General features: G+C 38.1%; 1 protein-coding gene across 4 annotated transcripts in view; it reads left to right on the forward strand.

Annotated features, from left to right (window-relative positions):
• The window catches only part of ESYT2 (extended synaptotagmin 2), an 81,134-nt gene that overhangs the window by 27,106 nt on the left and 29,956 nt on the right, over positions 1-24,072 (forward strand). For all 4 annotated transcript variants that reach the window (XM_039707133.1, XM_039707144.1, XM_039707154.1 and 1 more), the window contains exons 2-6: positions 2,674-2,715; positions 3,305-3,439; positions 5,092-5,168; positions 11,032-11,104; positions 11,929-12,018. In XM_039707133.1, the coding sequence (XP_039563067.1) occupies positions 2,674-2,715; positions 3,305-3,439; positions 5,092-5,168; positions 11,032-11,104; positions 11,929-12,018 (417 nt within the window). The remainder of the gene's footprint in view (positions 1-2,673; positions 2,716-3,304; positions 3,440-5,091; positions 5,169-11,031; positions 11,105-11,928; positions 12,019-24,072) is intronic.

Consider the following 24,072-nt stretch of genomic DNA (forward strand, 5'->3'; position numbering starts at 1 on the left):
GGTGACTCTACAACCTCCTTAGTCAGCCTGTTCTAATACTTAACAACTCTTTCCATGAAAAAAATTTTCTTATATGCATTCTAAACCTGCCTGGTGCAACGTGAGGCTATTTCCTCTCATGCTGCAATATATCCAGCACTGGTGTCTCTACGACTTCCTTAGGCAGCCTGTTCCAATGCTTAACAACTCTTTCTATAAAAAAAATAAATTCTTGTATGCATTCTAAACCTGCCTGGTGCAACGTGAGGCTATTTCCTCTCATCCTCTTTGTTTTTCACATGGGAGAAGAGAGTGACTCTCTGGCTACAAACTCCTTTCAGGTAACTGTGGGGAGCAATAAAGGTCTCCTCTGAGTTTCCTTTTCTCCAGGCTAAGCAGCTTAACCCCAGCTCCATCAAGTGCTCCAGCTAAGCCTTGTGCTCCAGACCCTTTTCCAGCTCCACTGCCCTTCTCTGGACACGCTCCAGCACCTCAATGTCCTTCTTGTATTGAGGGGCCCAAAACTGAGCACAGGATTCCAGGTGCAGCGTGGTGCAACAGGGGGACAATCACTGCCCTGGTTCTGCTGGCCACACCACTTCTGATGCTCTGTGAGCTCTTCTGCCAGCTGCCCCAGTACCACTGGGTGGATCCTTTCCTTGTGCTTGTCTAAGTGGTGTAGCAGGTTGCTGACCATTGCCTCTTGGATTACTTTGATGTCCCCTGTGTGGAACAGCTCTGCAGCTCTCACCCTGTGAAACTGAACATCATGGTCTCTCCTTCCTAAATCAGAATGAAATATGTCGATCCAACATCATTCACAAATCATTACTGAGAATTGACATTTTTTCTGTTTGCTGATTCAGAAGGCAAATATTGTAAAGGAAAGATCAAAATGTTATTTATTAGTGTTGGGGTTAACAGTGTTCATTCTTTCTGTTCTTTTAACTTTTTTACCATTGGGAGCAACATGAGAACCCTGTAAGACAAAAACTGAGTGTAAACTCTGTTCAGTTCTGAGTTCATGTAGGTACTTGTAACTACTTGTGTTGCAAAAGTAAAAAACAAATTAACTATTTTTTGTTTTCAAAAAGTGGACACCATCCCCAGCCTTCTTAAGTACAAAATTATGACATTCTACCCACCATAATTTTCTAGGAAATTAATTCTAAGTAAATAAAATAACATGGCTCCCAAATTGTTCCATCTGTTATTAATAATTCTATTCTTTTAACTTCAGTAAAATAAATGATGTTGAATGTTTTTTCGCAGCCAAACAGATCACTGGTCACTTTCACACCACTTGTAAAACTTTTGAGAGATATGTGATATACTTGAAAAAGATGCTGAGAGCCTTTCTTGACAGTGGAAGACAGCAGCATTTGTAATTCTTCACGTATCTGTAGGAACATGGGGCTTACCTTTATTGTTGACCTGGGATTATTGAAAAAGAAACAGACTGGAGAGACAAGTGTGACATTATTGATTATGCTGCTGAGGGGCAGCATAGCAAAAACTACATAGTAAAAGTTTGGGAGTTTAGATGAAATCAAGGACTGCTCTGAGGGTAGATTGAGTATATGAAGAATATGTTAGTGCTGATTGTTAATGCAAGAAGTGAATAAAAACTGAAAAAAGTCATTAATGGGGCTTGCTTTCAAATTAATCTTGGTGAAAATACGGTTAAAGTGTAGGTCTTTCACTGACTGTTCACATCTGGGATATGCATAATAAAAATAACTGCTGTTGAAGCCACTGGTGCAATCTGTTATGCTATGAAGAGATTAAGACTTGGCAATTCGGTTAAGTAGAGACACTGCTTCACAAAAGTCACCATATGTAGGTCACGGTTTTTTAATGTGTTCAAAGGCTCTTTGTGTTTGGGAAGTGTGATCTGCATCTTGTTCTACAGCCTGTGAGTTTCTAAGGAAATTCTTGTGAGCTCTGCTTCCTCAGGGCTTTTTTTTTGTTTGGAGGGGATTTTTGGTTGGTGGTTTGTTGTGGTGGTTTGTTGTTTGTTGGTTTTTTTTTTTGTGTGTGTGTGTATTTGTAAAAGGTAAAGCTACTAACTGTGCTCTCCTATGTCAGGAAAACTTTCTCTTCTTCCAGCATTTAATTGATGTTTTCCTACTGCCACGGGTCCTTTCTGCCATGTATATAAACTGTCACTCTGTCTCTGACTGGTTTCTGCAGTTGTTTGAGAAAAGAAATCACTAGAAATGTCTTTCAAAGGGCTTTTGGCCGAACTTAATCCATATTCCTGAGCTTCAACTTCAATGATTAAATATTTATAGCTGTGATTTATTGACACTGAAGAAGATTTGGCATGAGTGAAAGGAAGCAGAATTGCAGCTGGGACTCGGGCAGTCGCGTGTGTCGTGTTAATATTGGTTGACATAAGCTGGGATGGCTGTGCTTGTTTTTTAGTTTGTCCATGGTGTTACAGCAGTACTTTATTCCAGGTGCTACTACTAGAAACAAGTCAAAGCATAAATTTATGTAATTCAGAAATGAGTTTGTGTTTTAATTTGCTTGTATTTTAATTCTCTTGTCAGGAGTGTGGACTGCTTAATATGTTGTCCACTGTCTAGGGAGATCCCTAAGCTTTCAGGTATTATAAATGACTGGACACAATTAACTAAAAGACACAATTAATTATCTGTATTAATTTTTTGTTTTGTGTTTGTTTTTTAGGTGCATTTTCCAGACACAGAGAGAGCAGAATGGCTCAACAAGGTAAGGAGAAACATTGCTCCCAAATGGGAAGGGGCAGGAGGGAAGGCTGATATTAAAATAAAAGGTGAGGCAAGAATCTGAAAACAGAGTAGTTTTAACTTTATGCTTCATACACTTGAAGTCTCTGGTTGTTGATCCAGTTAGTCACAAGAGAGATTAAATTTAGCTTCATGGTCCTGAAATTGTGAGTTTTATGAATGATTTAAAGTGGCACTACAGTAATGACAGCTATAATTGCGTAGAAGTCATAGCAGCTGTAAACACAATCTTTAATTTTCTACTTGTCTGGGATACTTTCCAGTTACTGTAGGTTCCTGACCTACAATCTAAAAATAAATGAAATTTGCAGTTTTGATTTGTGTGTGTGATAATCTAAGATATAAATCTATGTAGCTTACTTTTTAAAAAATATCTTTCATTCAAAGAGCATAGAAGAACATGAGTTAATGGGAAAATAGTAAGAAAAAAAAGCAATATAGAATTTTCAGATAGAAAATACAGATGTGGTGAAGTTCTGATTTGTTTACATTTATAACTTGTTAATGTATTTAAGAACTGTACTTCCATGTAGATTTTTTTTTCTCCTTAGACTGTAAAACAGATGTGGCCTTTTATATGTCAATTCATTGAGAAACTCTTCCGAGAAACCATAGAACCAGCAGTAAGAGGAGCAAACAACCACCTCAGTACCTTCAGTTTTACAAAGATTGATATTGGTCATCAGGTCAGTGTCTGGTGAGGATTTTTAAGAGACCCTGTTTTGCACAACATTTTCATGTAGCCTGTTCGCATCTGCACAGAAATATTTGTCTGTAACACTTGGTTGTAAGCCTGATTCTAATTTCTGTTGTAACATTAAAATAAAAATGTGTGGGTTTTTTAGCAGAGGCTCTATTGCATTTCCTGGGATCTATGCCTCACAAACTTGACTGAGAATTTGGAGACGACTCAGTGTAGCAATGCCTGGTCACATGAAGAGCTCACAGCAATGTGATTTTGATATTGTTCATGCAATACTTTACATGAAGTGAGCAGGGACCATTATCCTTTTACCAGATGGTGCAAGTACAGTTTTCTTGTCATAGATGCATTCTAATCATGTTATATGTGGAGTCAATGACAAGGCTGCTGGCTTGGCTTTTCAAGGACTGCACAAAACACAGTATAAAGGGGCATACAGATGTTTGTCTTCTGTTCCATCCCGTGAAAGAAGGGGTCTCGTGCCTGCAGGAGAGCCTGTCTGACCAGTGCAAGCTGAGAATGATCCCCTCTGCTTGCAGCAGGTCCAGCACTACTTAGTCTTCCCTGCATTAACCAGAACTTTAGATACAGTTTAACAGCTTTTGTTTGAAGTTGTCTTTCATGTTTCTATTGCTTGTCATAAATTGAATTTCAAATGAGGATTTAAAAATCAACACCCCCACACACCCTCAAATGTTAGGAAACCTGAAATTAATTTTCAGGTGTGATAGAGGGGAATTGGTTTTCCTCTCTTTGTGACTCTATTTTATGTAGGTTAAAGTTCATTATGCTTTACTGCACCTTTTAAGATATACAGATTTAAAGTAGGTTTTAGCTCCCAGACCTCTGTATTCTTCTGCAGCTAAATTGAGTAACCTTGGACATGACAAAGAGCTATTCTTACTTTATACTGCAACCTTGATGGAGATGATTGAGCTGCAAAGCCCCAACACTGCAGTGAGATTTTGATTTTACAGAAATTATCAGAAAAGTATAAATAGAAATAAGAAAATTTTTCAAGAAAGGAAAAACTCAAAAGTGAGGTTGTTAGTCATCCACTCCTGCCTAGTGTTTGATGGATGTTTGGGGCTTCAGTGTGTAATTGATATGTGTTAATTCTGTGTGAGGGAGGGAGGGGAGAGTGTGAGCACAATGATTTAGAGAGGTAGCACAGAGTGGTTGACACAACGTTTTATGGGAATTACAGATTCTTTTCCATCTATTCTCACTAAATTCCACTTAAGGAACTTCTTGTGAACTAAATTTAGCTTGTTGTTGTAGTTACATAAAAAAGAATGCTTTGGGAGTGTTAGACATATACCTCTACAGGGAAATCAGATGTTTATGCAGGGGAGGGGGAAAGCTTGATTCTTAAATATTTTATAGATCTTGAAGCTTAGTGGTCCATACCCAGGGTAATTCCAGAAGGATTGTAGTTAATTGGATCCCAGCAAGGTAATTTTTACCCTTGAAATAATAATTTGAACTAAATTGATAGCCTTACTTCACACCTTTTAATGTTTATAGTAGGTTCTTAACTTCAGGCATGAATATGCCTATATTCACCTTTAATTCAAAGTTAAGAGTTTAATATACTTTTGTAGAAGAATCCAACTTTTACTTTCATTGTTCCAGCCTCTGAGGATAAATGGTGTAAAAGTGTACACTGAAAATGTGGACAAAAGGCAGATCATTTTGGACCTTCAAATCAGGTAAACTTTATTTATGTTACAGTTGGGTCCATGCTTTATAATTTGCACATTGTTTGATTTGGCAGTTACATTGGCCTGAAAGGAGAATTGGTTCATTATGCAAATATAGTTAGTTCTGATTGTGTATGAATGGAGGAAGAAACTGCATACTGTAAACAGCAATGGAATATCAACTCTGTGTGGTTTCATTATTCAAGTCATGTTTCTTAATAAAAAAATACCTTCCAAAGATAAAGCACTATCTTTGACTTTTTTCTGTAATGTATTAATACTTTGCCATTAAATGTAGTCTGAAATCTAAGATGTGAGATTTTTTGAGTTTGTTACTTGCATTATTTTATAAACATAATATTAGAAAAAATAATGATAGCTACAGAACAATTTGTGTTTACTTTACCAGAGTAAATCTGTGTATTATAAAATGCCAGAATCACTGTGCTCCATTGCTTCAGCTTTCTTTGCTATTTCATCATGACTCCTTTTATACAGGTTTCTCAGTAGGTCTACCCTACATTTACCCAAGTCATTCTCAGCACAATCTGCAGTTGCAGAGCTTTTTGAAAGTTCAGTCAGTGAACCCAGCCATGTTTTTCTAATTGACCATCATAGGTCTGTGTTACCGTGGCTACTTTTGCCTGCTTATGGGTTATGGAATGGCCAAATTTGTCAGTCATTGACAGTCCAGCAAGGAGCAGCCTTCTGTGTTCCTCACTGCTTCCCTGGCAGGAGCCAGGAGGGTCATCAGGCATCTCAGCTTCAGAGGCACTTCCAAAATTTGAACGTGGTAATTCTTAAATTTGAATTATTTGTCTAAAGCTCAGCAATGCTGAAGTCTTTGCTGCTTTGGCAGAGCTGGGCAGACCCCAGAGTGATAAGAGAAAAGGTTGCTGCCTCCTTCCCTGGGTTCCAGAGCAGGTGGGGGCTACATCTGTGAGCAGAGCCCAGTCTGTATTGAATTGAATCATTTTATTTCTCTAGGAAAAAGAGAGCTGTCCAAATCAGGGATTGGTGTTGCTGGACAAAATACAGCAGGATTGACTCTTGAGATCTTATTTCACTGGATGAATGTGTTAGCCCTAATGGAGCAACTTCCTTCAGTTTTCTCTTTGTTCCCACTTCTGACAGCAGCTGGGAGAGAGCCTCACCTCTTCAGAGATAAGCCCTCAGGGAAACAATCTTGTCTGACAAACAGTCCATAGAAATTGCTTTTAAGAATCTGTTTCTGTTCCAAAACCACTTCTTCCTTTTAAGGCAGAACTATTCACGGGAAGATGGAATAAATCCAGTAGTAATTTTTTTTTATTTCTGCTCATCATCATGAATTAGATAAAAGTAAAAAGGCCGGTAGGTTTGTACAAAAATTTCAGGAATAATGTCCTGTTACACAGACCTGAAGGAAATCTTTACCCAAATGTCTCATTGTATTACCTTGCAACCTAGAGAAGTGGTCCACAGCGGCAATAGATTCCAGTTTAAAAGGCTGAAATAAATTCCTTGAAGTGGTTTAAATAACAATAATAGAGCTGGGTCACTTGGGTGCCTGTTGAGCCCAACATCCTGTCCCTGCTGCTAGTGGCACAGGCTTCCAGGAAGAAAATGGAAATGAGTGCTCTGGAGTGGCTATCACAGCTTCTAGGAATTAAGGCTTAGACAAAACCATCATCAAAGGAAGTCCTCTTTCATATTTAAGACTTGTCCTTGGCACCTCATTCAGAAAGGGCTCTTTTCCAAAGGTTTTAGTATGCAAGTTTAAGACAGAGAGCCCCCCTGGCCCCCTGTACCAGTTGTTACTGTTTGATGTTGTTGTTTGCTTTTCAGTAGTTTGATTTATATGTCCTCTGACAGTTTCATCACTGGGATTGTCTCAGTCATAACAGGAAGAATAAGTGCCTCTTGATACATTTAGATAAAGAGTTAAATACAGATACCAACCCTAAATTATGTCTTATATTGCAGTTTTGCAAGATTATAAAGAGCAGTCTCACTGCTAGAGAAAAGTCCATCCTTTGCAGTATTTATCCCAGTAGATTTTAATGTCCAGTTAAATTAGTTTTTTATAACTTTAACTTATTTCTAAGTTTAAAGTTAGGAGCTTTCTATAAACCCTTCATTCTCTAAATACAGTTGAGAAGGACCTCTCAAGCAATCTCTCTAAACATTCATAAGAATAGTTGTAGGAAGCCAAGCCCTGTGGGGTGTGTGGTGAGGGAAGGAAGGAAAGATTTTATTTATATTTTTTTTCAGTTTAAAGTACATTATTTCTTTTAAGAATCCTCTTTTATCTGCAGTTCCACTATTGTGGCTTCTTGTAGCCCTTTCTGCTGTCAGTTGTTTGTGGTGGGGTGTGTGCATTTGCTTTGGACCTTCCATAGTGCATTTAAGTAGTTTTAATCTGTCTCTAAAACTCTAGAGTATTTTTTGCATCATCCTTGAGGGATTTTTTTGGTTTTGGGTTTTTTTTTTGTCTGCTTTTAATTTTAATTGCAAAAGGAGTGTGTTTTGGTTTAGTTTCTATTGTTTCTGCAAGGATACTGAGTGCATTATGATCATTGCTTCAGAGTATTTTTCAGAACTCTTCAGAGCAGGTTTTCTGCATCACTCAGGGTCCAATTAAAACTTCACTCTAAGTACCTTGAATAGCTAATCCACAAACCACTCACTGGAGAATGTGTTCAAAGGTTGAGTTTGAGGACCACATTTGTGAAGGGAATGCTTTGCCTTTCTCTTACTGTGGAGTTTATGTTAAAAAAAATTATCAAAACTCATTGCAGTTTAAAAGTCTAGTTCTCGATGGCAGATATGGGCAAGGGAAAAATTTCAACCACTTGAGCAAATGAAGATAAAATCTAGAGAAATTGTTAATAAAAAGAAATCTTACCTTTGCTAAAGTGTGTGAATGTAGTAAATACTTGGAAAAAAGTTATGGATCAACAGGAAACAAGATAAACTCAGTCAATTTAAATGTGAACTGTAGCAAAGAAGATAGAGAGATTGAAGAAGTAGTTTTAAATAGCTTGAGATTTTCAACTTCTTATGACACAAAAAAATTGATGCAAGGAAAGAATTTTAGGCTGCAGATTGAAACACGTGGCAGATTTTTTCAAATGTGGAATACTGAGAGATTGAAGAAGTAGTTTTAAATAGCCCGAGTTTTTTCAGCTTCTCATGACACAAAAAAATTGATGCAATGAAAGAGTTTTAGGCTGCAGATTGAAACACGTGGCAGATTTTTTCAAATGTGGAATACTTGAATGGGAAGACTCACTACATTATACTGACAGAGGACAGATGTAAAAATAGAGCCTAAAGACTTTCTAAAAACAATTAAGATAGTCCAGTATACAGAACCACATATCACTATGATACAGGAAATATTTTTGCCATAACCTTTTATTTTTTCTTCATTTTCTTCTGGGTATCTTCCATGGGCTACAGTGACCACAGGCAGTACATCACTCTTCTCTTTTGATGCAGTACAGCTGCTGTTAATATTCTTACAAGAGTGTCCTCATTCTATGATCTATCTCAGTGTTCTGTACCTTAAAGGGATCATAAATATTTCTGGGATATTATGATCTGAATGTATAGAATTTGCTTACTAAATGAGCTTTCAAGTTGAGCTTTCAGTATGGTGTATTACAGTGGAATTGTGTAGGCATCAACTGTTAATGGACCCAGCCAAATATCTTGGGGGATAAAACCATATTTAGCTTTATTATAAAGTTAAATGTTGTTGACTTAGTCCCCTCAAAAGCAGTTTGTTACTATTTTTACTCCAGTTTGTCATCATGTTGTTATGGATTTTCAAACAAGCATATTGCTTCCCAGCCTTCATAACACAAATAGTTCTGATGCTGCAGAGTGCTGAGGTTTCACTTGCAGGTTTTAATTGACCTTGCTTCTCTGTGTCATGTTGTTATGCAATTATATATATATATATATGTGGGAGTATATTTATATATATCTCTACTATCTCTATATATAGTTAGATAGGTTAAAAATAGAAATTACATAGTTTAAAATTGTTTATTAAAAGTTACATACCTATTTTTAAACTGTACAGTCACACTACATTCTTTCCAAGGAAAGCAACTGTCACCTTCCTTTGACATAGACCCCATCATGTTGTTGTCTTCCAGTTCCCCAAACTGGCTATTAAACAAAAAAAGATTCTACATAGTGTTGTCTTTTGAATAGTTGAAAATAAATTCCAGTGATGGCTGTTTACAGGAAAGTCTTGGTACTATTGTTTATTTTTGTTTAAGGGATTGATAAGATTTGCATTTGTTGAAATCCCAAAGACTGCACCACCACACACAAAGCAGAGGAGGATGCAGATAATTTGGACAGTGGATATGTGGAATGCAGGAGCACTCACCTTGTCTTTTCTTTTGGTAGTACTTTGTGCACCTCAGGCTCAGGGGAAGGGAACAGCAATCCTGCTGTTCTGCTTGTACTGTAAGAGTAATTTATTCTATATTGACTTGAGCCTAGAATAGCCAATGAAGAGAGAAATTCCATTTGTTCACAATTCCCCAAACATTTTTGTAATAAGATCACTTCATACTCCCAAAAAACACAGCTAAGAATGTTTCACTGTACAGGCCAGGTCTGAGGAACTAATGTGCAGAAAGCTGAGCTCTGCTGCAGAATCTGGAACATGATGCCCTGCAGAGGAAACAATTTCCCCCTCCTTTTATCAGTGTTTGGCTTTAATCTGGCTCATCTCCATCCCACTTGGCTCCTTCTTCCATTTTCTTTACCTGGGCAGTCTGTTCAGAAAGCTCTTCAGATTTCATTGTGCTTCTGTTACAGCCTCTATCTTAGAGAGTGTCCTAGCCCAGCTCATCTCTCCCTACCTGGAGCATGGTATTCAACCTCTTGGGTTTTGCTTTTAGCTCTCATTCTGTAGAATCTTTGAATAATTCCATGCTAAATCAGAGTTTAAAGCTTTCTTCCTAAATTTCTTGTTGAGTCTCAAAATTGGTTTGTTTTCAGAACCAATGTGTCTCACAGCAGTGCCAGCTATTGGGAAAAAAAGGTTGCTCAGCTCTGCTGGTACGTGGTTGACCTGGATGAAGGTTCATGGAAAGCAGTTATAAATCCAAGCCTAGGTTGTGTGTGAATAATCTTGTAACCTTGTAGCATGGCAAAATAGATGGGACTTGTTTTTACCAACTTTGACAAATCTGAAATACAGGGCAGCATCTGGAAAATTTCAATCACTTGAACTTGCATCCCCAAAAATGGGATGCCAGAACTGTTCAGGGAAAAATATGCATAGTTTTTAATGTCCTCTAATTTTCTTCCTGCCTTCTCTCCCTTCAGAAAAGGCTCAACTGTTTTTGGCTTAGAACTTGCTTAGAAGATCATTCAGCTCAGCATGCCCTGCTTATTGAAATTCTAAATACGACTGGCTTTGCAAGTCTATGAATATTTCAGACAAGTTTCATTTTTAGCATAACCACCATCTCTGTCTAGTGCTTCTCATGGTTATGTTACATGAGAGTGGATTTGGGTACATTTACAATCAATGAGATCTGTGGAGAGCTTTCCTGAAATGGAGTATGAGTTCTGTGTCCATTATTTCCCAAAAGTAGGGCCTCTTGCTTGTTTCCTATTATGCATCCTTGTGGAGATGGTAGCAAACCTAGGTATTAATTTAAGTGATTTTGATGACAGTGATATTTTGAAGGGGATGTTTTAGCAAAATGACATTTGTTTTATGTTCTAATATTTCAACATGCATTTTTTGTGCATACGCTGGGAAACAAAATACGTTGTCATGACACTGCAAAACAGAACTAAGTTTATTGCAATTTAGTTCATAAAAGTGAAATGTATCCTTTCTTTTTTGATTTAGTTTTGTTGGAAACTGTGAAATTGATTTGGAGATCAAGAGATACTTCTGCAGAGCTGGTGTGAAAAGTATACAGGTGAAATTCAGGTTTTTTTTTCATTTTCATATCATTAAATCACTATTTTCTGATTAAATAGTCTGTAAGAAAGCAACAGTAATTGTGTAGTTTTCTAGCTTTTTTTTCCCCTCATTTGAATAGTATTCATATTGCATTAGAATTTCAGTTACATGACTTAACATAAGAAAAAAATTCCTTTAAGATGTAGAACAAATATGTAACATTTACTACAGGTAAAGCTGGATATAATTTCACATCAAGCTGATGTGACGTGTTCAAGTGATGTGCCAGTTTATAAAGGCACCATGAAGCTTAAAATTTTATTTCATGTAATATCTAAACACCAGATAGAATTACTGGTTTAGATGCAATTACTATTTGTAGCCTTGCCTTCTGATATTGTTTCTGAGATTTCCTGAACTTTCTGATAATAGATCTCTCCCTAAGGAGCAGAATTAGCTCTTTTGCTTGTGTGTCTTGACATACCTGTAAGCATTTTCTTGCTTTGCTCCAGCACCTGTGGCAGCACTGTGCTTCTTGTGTCATATTTGTTTGCATGGAGCTGTAGAAATAATTTACTTAACACTTTTAAGAAATTACCACCAACATGACACTGCATGATACAGATGAATGTAATGAGTTTTCAAGCACAACTGTTAAGTGCTTGTATGAATTTTTTGGGGGTTTGGATGACATATAAAGAAAGAATTTATATATATATAAAGTTTTTCCGTAAACAAGAATTTAATGAATTAGATATGTGAGCATTGCCAGCAAATAAATTCTATTTAAAACTCAACTAAAGTAAATTTCATTGTCTTTTTTTTCTTCCCCTTTCACAGATCCATGGCACCATGAGGGTTATCCTGGAACCACTAATTGGAGACATGCCCCTAATTGGAGCACTATCCCTTTTTTTCCTTAGAAAACCTGTAAGCACTTTTATCTCCCTTTCAATTTTTTTTTTAGAGTGCTGATGATGGTAGATAGAAAATGATGGAGCAAGAATTAAGCAGCAAAAGAAAAGAGTTTGGGAAATCACTGCTGTTTGCTTGAACTTTTGACAAATAAGCACTGGGAAAAATTTGTGAATGCTAGCAGGAACCAAGATAGATAATAATTATCTTGGAATTTGGAAGTGTCTTGTGAAAGCTGTCAAACTTTTCTTACAAGTCCTCTGGGTAAGGAAAGATCAATAGGTACCATCTAGATTGGTTGTAGAAAAGCTTTTCTCGTTATATTCTGTAGATATAACTTAAAATTTCACAAAATCTGTGCAAAGTTGTTAAGAAAACCAATGCTGGTGTTAGCACAAATTAAAATGGGAAATTATCTACCTGCTGTGAAGTTTTTGTCCTAGATAGCAAGTGGGCAATTTCCATTACATTTACCAGTGTCCCAAGCATGAGGGTGGATGAGGCACACAGTGAGATGGAATTGAAATTCAAAATGATCATGATAGCAGCAGAAGTGGAAAGCAGAGAGGTCACAGAATTCAGCTGGGAAATGCACTCGGCCAAAGTGCATGTTTGGGCAGGAATAGCAGTGAAACAAAGGTGAGCCAACATGGTCTTGCTGGTATGAAAATGGTACAGCCAAACTGACATGTGTAAACAAGAGGACAGCCCTCAAATGCTTTCAGTTTTAGGCACAGCGCTTCACCAAATCTTTTTTTTTATAAAAGCATAAAGAATGACACAATACACATTGCACTTGGCTGGTGGAAAATTCTTTGTTGTGTATGTGTGTGTGAGGCAGTTTCAGCAATTTGAAGTTTGGTGCTGCTTTTAATAAGTATCTGTAAGAGCCTAACAGAAAATGTAAACAACATGGAAATTCTTATGCTCCATAGACTTCTTTAAAGAAATTGTTTCCATCTCTTACTTGAAAATATTTTTTCCATTGGAAGCTTTCATTGAAGATGTTCTAATTAAACATTAAAACTTACTATGTCAAGGTTTAACAGTTTCAGACTGGCAGGTCACAAATTACAAGTGTATGGGTTTAGACGCTTTAAAGCATCACAAAGTGATCATCTTGGTTTCATCAGCAGTCTGAAACTCTGAAAAGTTGATCTAGGCTTGGGGGGTGAGAGTGAATTCCTCAACAGCTTTAGGAGGTATGTTGTTACTTTTTTCAAAGAAATCACATTCCTGTGATACAGTTCTTTTGAACAAATATCCCATGATAAATTTTTGCTACCATGTTCAAAAGATAGGTTTGGTTTTAGGTGTTTATGTATGGCCTAGAAAAAATTTACATCACTTGTGTGTTTATGTGGCTTGTTTAATCTGTCTAGAGAAACCGTGTGTGGGTAGAAGGAATGGAGACTTAAATCTTAGTAAAATATGCAAGAATTCAGAAATATTTTGTCCCCAATTTAGTCAGTGTTTTTGTAAAAGTGAATTAGTTCATGCAAAACTGGTAAAACATTGTTGTTCTTATTTGGAAATAGTTGAGGAAGTACATTGGGATGAACCAAATTTGGATTTCCACAGATTTTGCTGAAGTGAGCCTAAACACTAGGAGATGTCTGCTTAAGCTTCACCTCGTTTTTAATCTCTGGCTGAGCTGTGAGTGTAGCACAGCTGTTAATCTTCATGTTTATCCTAACAAAGTAAAGCATGGCCCTGAAAAGGACTGAATGCTGTCTTATGCTGGTTTGCACTATGTAATTGTTAGCATACTCTCTGATATCATTTTGCTATTTAATCCTCTCCTAAACAACTTCCATACTCAGTACAGTCCCCAGCTCATTCCAGGAACCATCCAATAAACAAGTTAAATGCAAACATTCTGGTTTAGAGGAGCAGGGAGAAAAGTGTAGCTATGTGGACAGAGGTACTGCCTCTTTTTCTCCTGCAGGAATACCATTTCTGCATTGTCTAGATGTGGTTTGTGTTGTCTCTCTCAGTTCTGTTTTGTACAGTCCTTCTGCAGAAGCCATGCTGACACACTCTGTGCTGGAGCCTTGACCTGACCCAGTGTGTCTGGGTTGCCCTGGGCTACCTCCTGCAGCTGCTTCTGTTTGGTGCCTTCTGGGGGAGAGGTAGGAAAGCTGGCAGTGGTAGGAGGGAGACATCAGCAGCAGGAATCCTTGAAGCAATTCCTGGCACTGCTCTGCTTCCCAGCATCCTGATCTGGTAGGAGGTATTCAAACCTTCCACTTCCAGAGCCTTCTCCAGTAGATTTTAACTCTGGTACCTGTGCCCACTCTTCTAAGCGTGATGCATCTGCAAAGTGCTTAACTAGGACAACTTGCACCTGAGAGAAGAAACTGAAAACATATCAGGTAAAACACCCCTAAGTTGGGGTCAGTTTGTGAACTTTGGGAAATACTTTGTCCATAGAAATTTTGTCTTTTGTCCTACCCCTGACACTTTATTAGTGGGACAGAAAAAGGTTTGGAAATAGGGAAGAGTATCAGCTTGAACTAAAAAGTCAAGTCCTCCCCAAAAGTATTCAGTTACAAAAATGTTAAAAGTGTTTTTCACTCTCCTTTCATTTAAAAACAAAGGTAGTGGTCAAGGTCAAAGCAAACCTAAGGGTGGATGGTTCAAAAATAATCTAAGATAGCCCATAACTTTGACAGTTGTCCATGGCTGTTTAGCTTTTTCCAAACAGACTTCTTTCCCCACGACAGTGTGTTTTTTCTGTGTTTATTTTTCTAACTTCTGTAGAAAAATGTAAAATAAAGCTTATTATAGCAAGAACCAAATTCTGTTCTCTTACTAGAGAGCAAATGGCTGCAGCCAAAGAAAGCTTTTCTTAAATATTTTTGTTAGAAGAGAAGAGGAATTAGCTGGCAGCTGGCATTAGATTTTGTTCTCATATTTTCCAGTCTAAAGTAACTGGCAACAATTCCTCTTGCTCTGTATCATCTGTTTGCTGGACTTAATGACTATATAAGGCAACATGGCCTATGAGTTTACCAGTCTCATATTTCTGAGTATTACATAAAGATTTTGATCTTTCAAGAGTTCTTACATCTTATGAAACTTTCTATATACTGTATTTTGTTGTTATTGTGAAGAAGCTGCTAAAAGTTTCATCAGCTTATTTTATAAGTCCAGATATGTAGGACATTTCAAGGGAGGGAAATATGTGCATGTTTGAAGTAGTCTTTTATATGTCTGAGTGTCAGTGCTAGAGAGAAGGTGGCACTGGATGAGCAGCCAGGATTTGTGAGGTTCTTTGCAGACTTCTCTCTATATTAACATTATGTATATTTACCTGATAGTTGGTTCTCAAAGTTTTAGTTATTATTTTACTTTTAGCATGAATCAGTGCATAGTTATTTTGATTTGTTGTTCAGTTACAGAAGTTTATATGGCTTATAGTTATACTGTAAATGGGTCATTTTCAAAAGCTTGTTCAGTGGCACACTCAGAATTGAGGGTGTGTCCTAACCCAACCGTTTTCTCTTAATAAAAGCCAAAACCCTCCCAATAAGACAAACACATAAAAATACTAATGTTCTAAAAAGAACAATGGCTGGAAAACAGGATGTCTTCCGGGAAAAATGGGCAGCTCTTCCAAAGCTCTCATTTTCAGATTTACAGTTTTGCCTTCCACTTGCTGACTTCAGTACTACTCTCCTTCTACTCACTTTACAGATTGGTTCTGTCCTGTAGTTTTGATTAATTTTTATATCAGTTTAATGTCATTTAATATTGTCTGCCTTTGGAAAACTGGCTGGATGGGACTTGCAAAATTATAAGTCCTGATGAAAATTAGACTCAAAAAGGAGTGCTTGCAGCCATAATGAGTCCCAGTGAAATGGCTGGAAATAAATAAAGTGGTTATGAAGAATGTATAGAATGCCTCTAGAACATATGGGACTGTCAGGTTTGTGGAACACCTGGATAAATGCTGATGCACAGCTACTGTTAGAATAATATTTGTTAAGAATTATTCTTGTTGCTTATGAAGTGAATGATTCACACTGCTACTCAGCATACTTAAAATTTGCTACAACTTACTTTTTTTCTCAGTGATTTTAGATTTTGGTAGCTTATGGGATGTTTTAAGGGCCATCACAGTTGGTGTTTCCACAGTACCTTATTATTTTAACCCTCTGCCCTCCCATTCAATGCTATTTTCTCTCTTACACCAGTTTTGAAACTTCTGCTGTTGGAGGAAGCTGGCTAAGGGACATGAGCTGGCAGGATATTAAACATCATAAGAAATGCCCAATTTCCTGTCCTTCAGATGTATTTTATTTGCCTGAGCTAGCTCACTAAAGTCAGGAGACTGGTGTGAGGGTGTGAACCAAAGTGGAGACTGATAGAAGGGTAGGAAGGAGTAGAGAAGGTGGAGAGAATTGGCTTGAATAAAGCTGTGAGTAGCTGACACTATGGAGAACAGCAGGTGCACTGGATTTGTGCAAAGTCAACTGTGATCCTGCTTCTGGTCACTTCAGCTCACTTGCCTGCTGTGTCTTCTACCCCCTCAAATATACATCTTGCCTCTCTAGCAGTTGTCTCTTTGAAATCTTCAGAGAGTTACAACTGAGAAACTTTAAAACACCATTTCTGTGCAGAGATATGCTGTGTTTAATAGCAACCAGTGGGAATACTACAGCACCTACTCTCTGTAGTGTTGTTTGAGAGGTTGAGTTTATTGTGTATTTCCTGGGAGATACACTGGATAATGTTACATATTAAATTATTACAACAATGCCAACACTTCAGTATTGTAGGTGGTCGCTTTGCTCTACTAACAAACAAATTGTACCATGTCTCTGTATGGCCTTTCACAAGTAACAGCAGAGGGAGGGCATGTTAGTCCCCTCCTTGTAATACATTTCTGGGAAGAATCACACCTTATCCTGTGGAATTGTATCCTTGTGGCCTGTAGCAGAGCTTAAGTTTTCCTACAAAAGTCTTACACTTCCATAACTCATTTAGCAGGAAGTTGTTAATCAGCATTTTAAAATATGCTGTGGCTTCTCTTCTGAGAATTAGTATTGTTTATGGCAGCCAAATCAAGCCACAAGGTTGGCAGTGTTTAGAGGCTGCTTTTTGTACTTCTGTGAACTTTATTTATGGCCCTGTATTCTACATTCCAGCATGTATTTTTCCCCTTTGTAAAGGTTTCTAGGGTCTTGAGAACACCCAATGTGTATAGAGATGCTCATCACTTTTCTTATTGGCTGAAGGGGTTTATTTTTTAATTTTATTTTTTAAATTCTTCCAATGCATGTGTTGCATTTTTTCTCAGTACAGAGCTTCGGGAAGATGTGACTTTCTTGGCTTTCAGGCAGATAGTGAAATATGTTTCCACTTCTCTGAGCAGAGGAAGAATTGTAAGAGGTTTGAGTAACAAGACACACAGAATAGTTCATTGGAAAGTGTAACTGGTGTCTGGAATCCTGCCTTTGTCCAGTGAGCTGGTTGGTAGAGTCTGCAAGGCACATCACCTCTCTCAGCTGCAGTGTGTTGTGGAAAGACACCACCGTTTCTGGCTTCTGGCAGAATTTCATTTAGTTACAAATTCTGCACGCAGTTTTTCCGGTGTTCTGGAAAACTTTTCTGTTAGTTCTGCTGCAGAGAACCAGCTGGCATTCTCTGAATTTAGCTAAACTAAGAGAATTATGCATTGCTTAAAATGGTGACAGAAGAGGAAATCATATTGTTAAGCTATTTTTTAAATGTGACAAGGTTTTAGATTTGGTGCTTTATAAAAGATTCATCAGCTGGGAGTCCCTTGCTTGCTTCCTTTTTCTCCAAAGGACTCTTCAGGTAGTTATGATGGCAGCATTGCTTTAACTTCTGTCAGAACCACATGTTAGAGGGTCCTGTTCTTCTCCAGCAAGTCATGGCATGGCAGTGCCCAAAATACAGAATGAAAATCCCTTGTTATTTTGCTGGACTGTGGCTGGGGGCTCTCTCCTGCTTAGGAAGAAATTCTTTGCCTCCTATCTTCTCACTCTGCTGTGTGTGTTTGTGCTGTCAGTGTTATTTTTATACTTTCGCAGGTATAAGAATTTTTTTTCCTGAGTTGTGTTTTGGAAAACTCTTAAGTTGCAAACAGTGTATCTATTGCAGGTCTGATTATGTTTGGAAGCCAAGTGCAGACTTGAAACAACTTCTTTGAAAGGAAAGGTGAGGTGAAGACAGGGGGAGATAGAACAGTAAAAAAAACAGAAGTGGAGAAAACAAAACAAAAATTTCTCACCTAATACCTGTAGACTAAGATTAGTGTGTTACTGCTGGGTGCTTCTGGTAGAACTCAAAAGGAAGCTCTGGGGTGGGCAAATGCAACAAATTTTATCTGACAGGGGAATTTATGTTTAAAGCCCAAACAGTGAAAGCTTGATTATGCCAGGAGTTTGAAGGCTCATATTCCTTCCAAAACATTTCATGGCTTAAGATTTATGTGCAAAGCTTTTTAATAACCCTGTAAAATTCTTAGCTGTAATAATGTTCTTTTAATTTCTGAGCTTCAGCTTCAAGTGGAAGAGGATTTGACTTAAACATTTCTGAAATTGGTTTTTTATCTTTATTCCTGTACATTAAGTGGATGAAGAGAATTTCTGATATTATATCAGAAATCCTATATATGGGATTTCTTGTCTAAATGACCACTCTTAGTGGCAGACATCTCAGGTTTTTTGTGTAATTGTTTTTCCATGTTTCATGCTGTAAGGACTGATGATGGAATGAATGGGTAGGCTTGTTTTTTAGCAGAGGTGTGTAATAATCAAAATATTGACAGTGAACTTGTACCATAGGCGCTGTTTTGTTTCATAGGCTGTGTTGCAACCTTTTGAAATGCTTTTTAGTCACATCAGTGCAAAGTGTCACTTCTCAGTGGCATCTTCGTGGTTGTTCTTGGCTTTCTTTTGGGCTGTGGCAGTTAATACAGAAACCACTGTGATAAATGTTTCAGTCCAGTGCAGGAGATGTTTCTCAATGTTGAATTTCAACATGCATTGTGTTGCTCAATGTATTTATTCAGTGAAGTCTGTTTAGGGGAAGCACAGGACTTACTGTGTTAATTGTTGTATGCAGTACACTGAACAAAATATGAAAAAAAGAGAAATGCAAATCTTTTCTCATTTGCTATTTAATCTGAAAACATCATTATGTAAAACTCTTAAATACAGGATGCAGGCATGAGCACCTCAGGATAGGGACCACTTTTGGAAGGCATTTTTGGTGTCCATTTGCTTCTGTTTTGCCTATGAATAAAGAAAAAAATAAATCATATAATAAACTGTCTTATTTGTCTTAAAACAGTATAAAACTACTTTTTCTAGAAGCTTGGTAGACTGCATAGATTTTTGAAGTGTCTATAATAATGTACAGTCAAAACTTGTGATTAGAACAAGAAAATTAGTCTGAATACTCAATTTGTGATTAGTCTTACCAGCTACTACCAACCTACTTGTTTGCTATATTACTTAAACATCTGTGGGTTTGCATGATTGAGGAAGTAGTATAAAACTGAAATTATTCACAATAAGTTGGACTTTTCATCCTGGTTCAATTATTTATTTTTAACTTTTTTTTTTCAGACTTAAGATGAGGAGGAGATTTGAGAAAATATACTAATAATTTGCACAATTAATTTTCAAAGTGGAATGTACTGAAATTATCTTAGTTTTCCTAAATCAAAATGTTCTGTGTTCCAGCTCATAGTTTGTTTTTGTAGAACCGTACAACTAAAGCTTACATACCAATGTAAAAGAACCCATTTTACAATAAATTCTTTTCAACAAGGGGTTTTTTACTTTTGGAAACTAGAAACCCTCATAGCTTTAAATTGATAATCATGTAGAAAAAAAAATTACAGCACCTCAAAAAAGAAAAAAAAAAGAATGTTCAGTATACAGTATGGGTTGTAGCTAAGACCTTATTCTCTTTTGAGAGCTGTTACTTCCATTTAGCCTTGCTAGTATTTCATAAATAGAGGAGCATTAACCTTTTCTCAGTAAAATCCTGCTAGTTAGTACTCTAATAGAAAGTGGGCAAAGCTAGCTGTAAATTAAGTGCTTCAAAAAAGACATTGCATACAAAGTGGTCCTTCTTCACCTAAAGAAGGAGTCAGTCAAGAAAGTCAGCAATCTCTGTAGAACTGCTGAAGAATTTTTTCACTTTATATTCTCACAGTCTGGTTTCATCCATAACAAATGGATAGGATCAGGTAGGTGGCTTAGGCTGAGTTTAGTTTCCCTCACATAGCGTGACTCGTTGTAGAGAGGGGATGTCTGAAACAGGATCTCTGACTTTCTGGAGAAACTACTGGGTGGAATTATTCCATGATGAGGAAAGATAGAAATTTTCTGCCCCAAGGAAGATGACTCCTACCCCATCTGCAGATTTGCAGCTGTGGGACAGATTTGGGGCCAGTGTAGTAGAGGAGGGCCTGGGAGCATCCACGCCAGCAGAGCCTGAGCTGCACTGAAGCACCAGGAGAAAGGGGGAGGTGGTCACTTGTGAGAGACTCCTGGCCCCAGGTGCCATCCTGACCTGTTTTCTCTTGAGGTTTGTGCTTGCCTGGACCTCAGGTTCAGCTTGGTGTCAGCTCTTACAGCTTGTCTGGCCCCTCAGACCATTACCCACTGCTCTTCCATGTGGGGATCACCACTTCCAGGGGAGATCTGGAAAGCTTGAAAGGTGACTGCAGCGTGGCTCCGGAGGTAATTCGAGGGCACAGGGGCTCAGGTGGTGAGCTCCCTCCTGCTGGTAAGGTTGGAGAGACAAGAAAGTGATTGGAGTAGCCAGGAGGGAGTCATGAACAGGAAATCATGGAAACCAAGCCAATAACCCTCTGTGATCAGAAGGCTGGCTCAGTGGATGAGGGAAGAACTATGGATACAGCTTACCTTGACTTCAGTAAAGCTTTTGACACAGCCTTCTGCAACATCCTCGTAGGTAAACTGCTAAGTACAGAGTAGATAAACGGGCAGCTTGGTTGAAAAGTCTCTAAAGTCTTCAGGCTCAATGAGTTGTGGTCAGCAACATGAAGTTTTGCTGGGGGACCATCAGTAGTGATTTACCCTGGGGTAAAAACGGGGGCCAGCACAAATTCGTGGCAGTCCTGGATGCTGGGACAGAGTGTGCTCTCAGCAAGTTTGCTTGCTTAAAACTGGAAGGAGTGCTTGATACACCTGATAGTTGTTCTGCTGTTTAGAGAGATCTTGACAAGCTGGAGAAATATCCCAACAGGACATTTAATGAAGTTCAGCAAATGGAAATATAAAGTCTTGTGCCTAGAGAGGAATAACCCAGTCTCCCATGTCAGGTGAGTGCTTGATACACCTGATAGTTGTACTGCTGTTTAGAGGGACTTGACAAGCTGGACAAATGTCCCAACAGGAATTTCACGATGTTCAACAAATGGAAATATAAAGTCTTGTGCCTAGAGAGGAATAACCCAGTCTCCCATGTCAGGCTAGGGGCTGACTGGCTGGAAAGCAGCTTTGCTGAAGAAACCACGGGCTGTTCAGTTGGAAAGAAGGAGTGGCACAAATTCGTGGCTGTCCTGGATGCTGGGACAGAGTGTGCCCTCAGCAAGTTTGCTTGCTTAAAACTGGAATGAGTGCTTGATACACCTGATAGTTGTACTGCTGTTTAGAGGGACTTGACAAGCTGGACAAATGTCCCAACAGGAATTTCACGATGTTCAACAAATGGAAATATAAAGTCTTGTGCCTAGAGAGAAATAACCCAGTCTCCCATGTCAGGCTAGGGGCTGACTGGCTGGAAAGCAGCTTTGCTGAAGAAACCACGGGCTGTTCAGTTGGAAAGAAGGAGGAAGAGAAGTCAAAAATGTGCAGTTATGGCAAAGAAGGCCAATAGCACCCTGGGTTGCATTAGGAGAAGCATTGCCAGCAGTAGATAAACGGGCAGCTTGGTTGAAAAGTCTCTAAAGTCTTCAGGCTCAATGAGTTGTGGTCAGCAACATGAAGTTTTGCTGGGGGACCATCAGTAGTGATTTACCCTGGGGTAAAAACGGGGGCTGGCACAAATTCGTGGCTGTCCTGGATGCTGGGACAGAGTGTGCCCTCAGCAAGTTTGCTTGCTTAAAACTGGAAGGAGTGCTTGATACACCTGATAGTTGTTCTGCTGTTTAGAGAGATCTTGACAAGCTGGAGAAATATCCCAACAGGACATTTAATGAAGTTCAGCAAATGGAAATATAAAGTCTTGTGCCTAGAGAGAAATAACCCAGTCTCCCATGTCAGGCTAGGGGCTGACTGGCTGGAAAGCAGCTTTGCTGAAGAAACCACGGGCTGTTCAGTTGGAAAGAAGGAGGAAGAGAAGTCAAAAATGTGCAGTTATGGCAAAGAAGGCCAATAGCACCCTGGGTTGCATTAGGAGAAGCATTGCCAGCTGGTTGAGGGAGATTTTGCTATTTTCCACAGCACTGGTGAGGCAGATCTGGAGTGCAGTGTGGGGTTCCCCAGCACAACACAGACAGGGACATGCTGGAATAAGTCCAGTGGAGGGCCACAAAAATAATGAAGGTACTGGGCATCTCTCATGACATCATGCTCCAGTCCCTTAATCGTCTTCATGATGCCCAGGATAGCCTGAGCCCTGTTTGTGGCAAGAGCATGGTGCTCATGTAGATTCTTGCAGTATGTGTCATGATTTGTGTTGCCTTTTGTTCTGGAATATCTGGTTATTGCATCTTACTTTTTTCCTTGAAAGGATAATGATTTTTTTCCCCTGCTTAATTGTTTGTTACAGAAAGACCTGATAATATTGTTCATAGGTAACATTGTTGAAATATTTGCCACCATTTCAAAAGTATATTAAGAAACAATGCTCCTTATATGAGTTCATCTATTATGTGTTATCTTTACTGGAAGTATTTGCAAAGGAAATCATTAATTAAACTATTAATAGATCCTTTGTAAAAGAATGGTATGTGCTATTTTTAAAAAATAAGGTGAAGGTGGGGGTGATGATTCTCGTCTGTTTGTGAAAATACACAACATTTGTTCTTGTAGAAGTTTGTTGTTTTGTTTTAGCATTTAGCTGAACTGCCACAATTAGTTTCTTAACTGAGGAATATCAAAATCTTTTTCTCATGCAGTTATACTTAAATTGAGTGAGTTGGATTTGTAAACATGGTGGTGACTGAGTGGGTTTGGATTTATGTGTTGCTTAAATCCTCTGGTAACTTCTGTGAAGTTAATTGAAATCATTCAGTGAAGAGAGAACTAAGTGAATTCGGGTCTGTTGGTTTTGTTATCTAGAATTAGAATATTATAGGATCAAAAAGGATGTTTTAAATTAGTTTTTAATGGCAGCAATCTTGAAACAGAATAGGTACCTTTATACAGCATAATATTCTGCAAAGATTTTCAGTGAAGAAAGTATGTATGACCTAGCAATGAGTTATCCCTTTTAATTATTTCTGAGGATTTTTCTGTCTTTGATACTTAATCCTATTGATACCTTTCTTCTTTATCAGTGATAGAATTAGCTTGTGCCTTGAAAACAGCCTCTTATGTTTGAAAGCTGTTATCACATCTTCCTACCACCTTCTTAATCCCAATTCTTCATTCTTTCTGTTGGTTATGTCTTCTAGATCTCTTTTTTTCCTGGTCTCATGTGGGATTCTTTATCAGTTTATTATAATTTGCAAATTCATGTTAATGACTGTTCATCTATAAGAGGTCTATGGTGACTCCAGAAATATTTCTCCAGAAAATAGGACCACATTTCATTATTCTGTATGGGTTGTACGGAGTAGATGCTGTGTATTTGTGTATATTGGGGAATGTATATTTATATGAATGGTGGAAGAGTGGGTAAGAGAATGGTGAAACTTTTTGTAACTTTTAAAAACTGTGTCTAAAAATCTTAGGAATGGAAGAGGGTTGGTTTGTTTGTTTAAGAAAATCCTGGAAACTGTTTAATTCTTCACTGATCAGATTCTGTAACAATTGTGTTTATTTTTTCAGAGTTACCAGTTCTAAGCTGCTTTTTCTTTTTTTTTCTTTTTTTTTTCCTGTCCTTTCTTCC

This window comes from Passer montanus, unplaced genomic scaffold (assembly GCF_014805655.1).
Source record: "Passer montanus isolate IOZ18808 unplaced genomic scaffold, ASM1480565v1 scaffold10, whole genome shotgun sequence".
Lineage (NCBI taxonomy): Eukaryota > Metazoa > Chordata > Aves > Passeriformes > Passeridae > Passer > Passer montanus.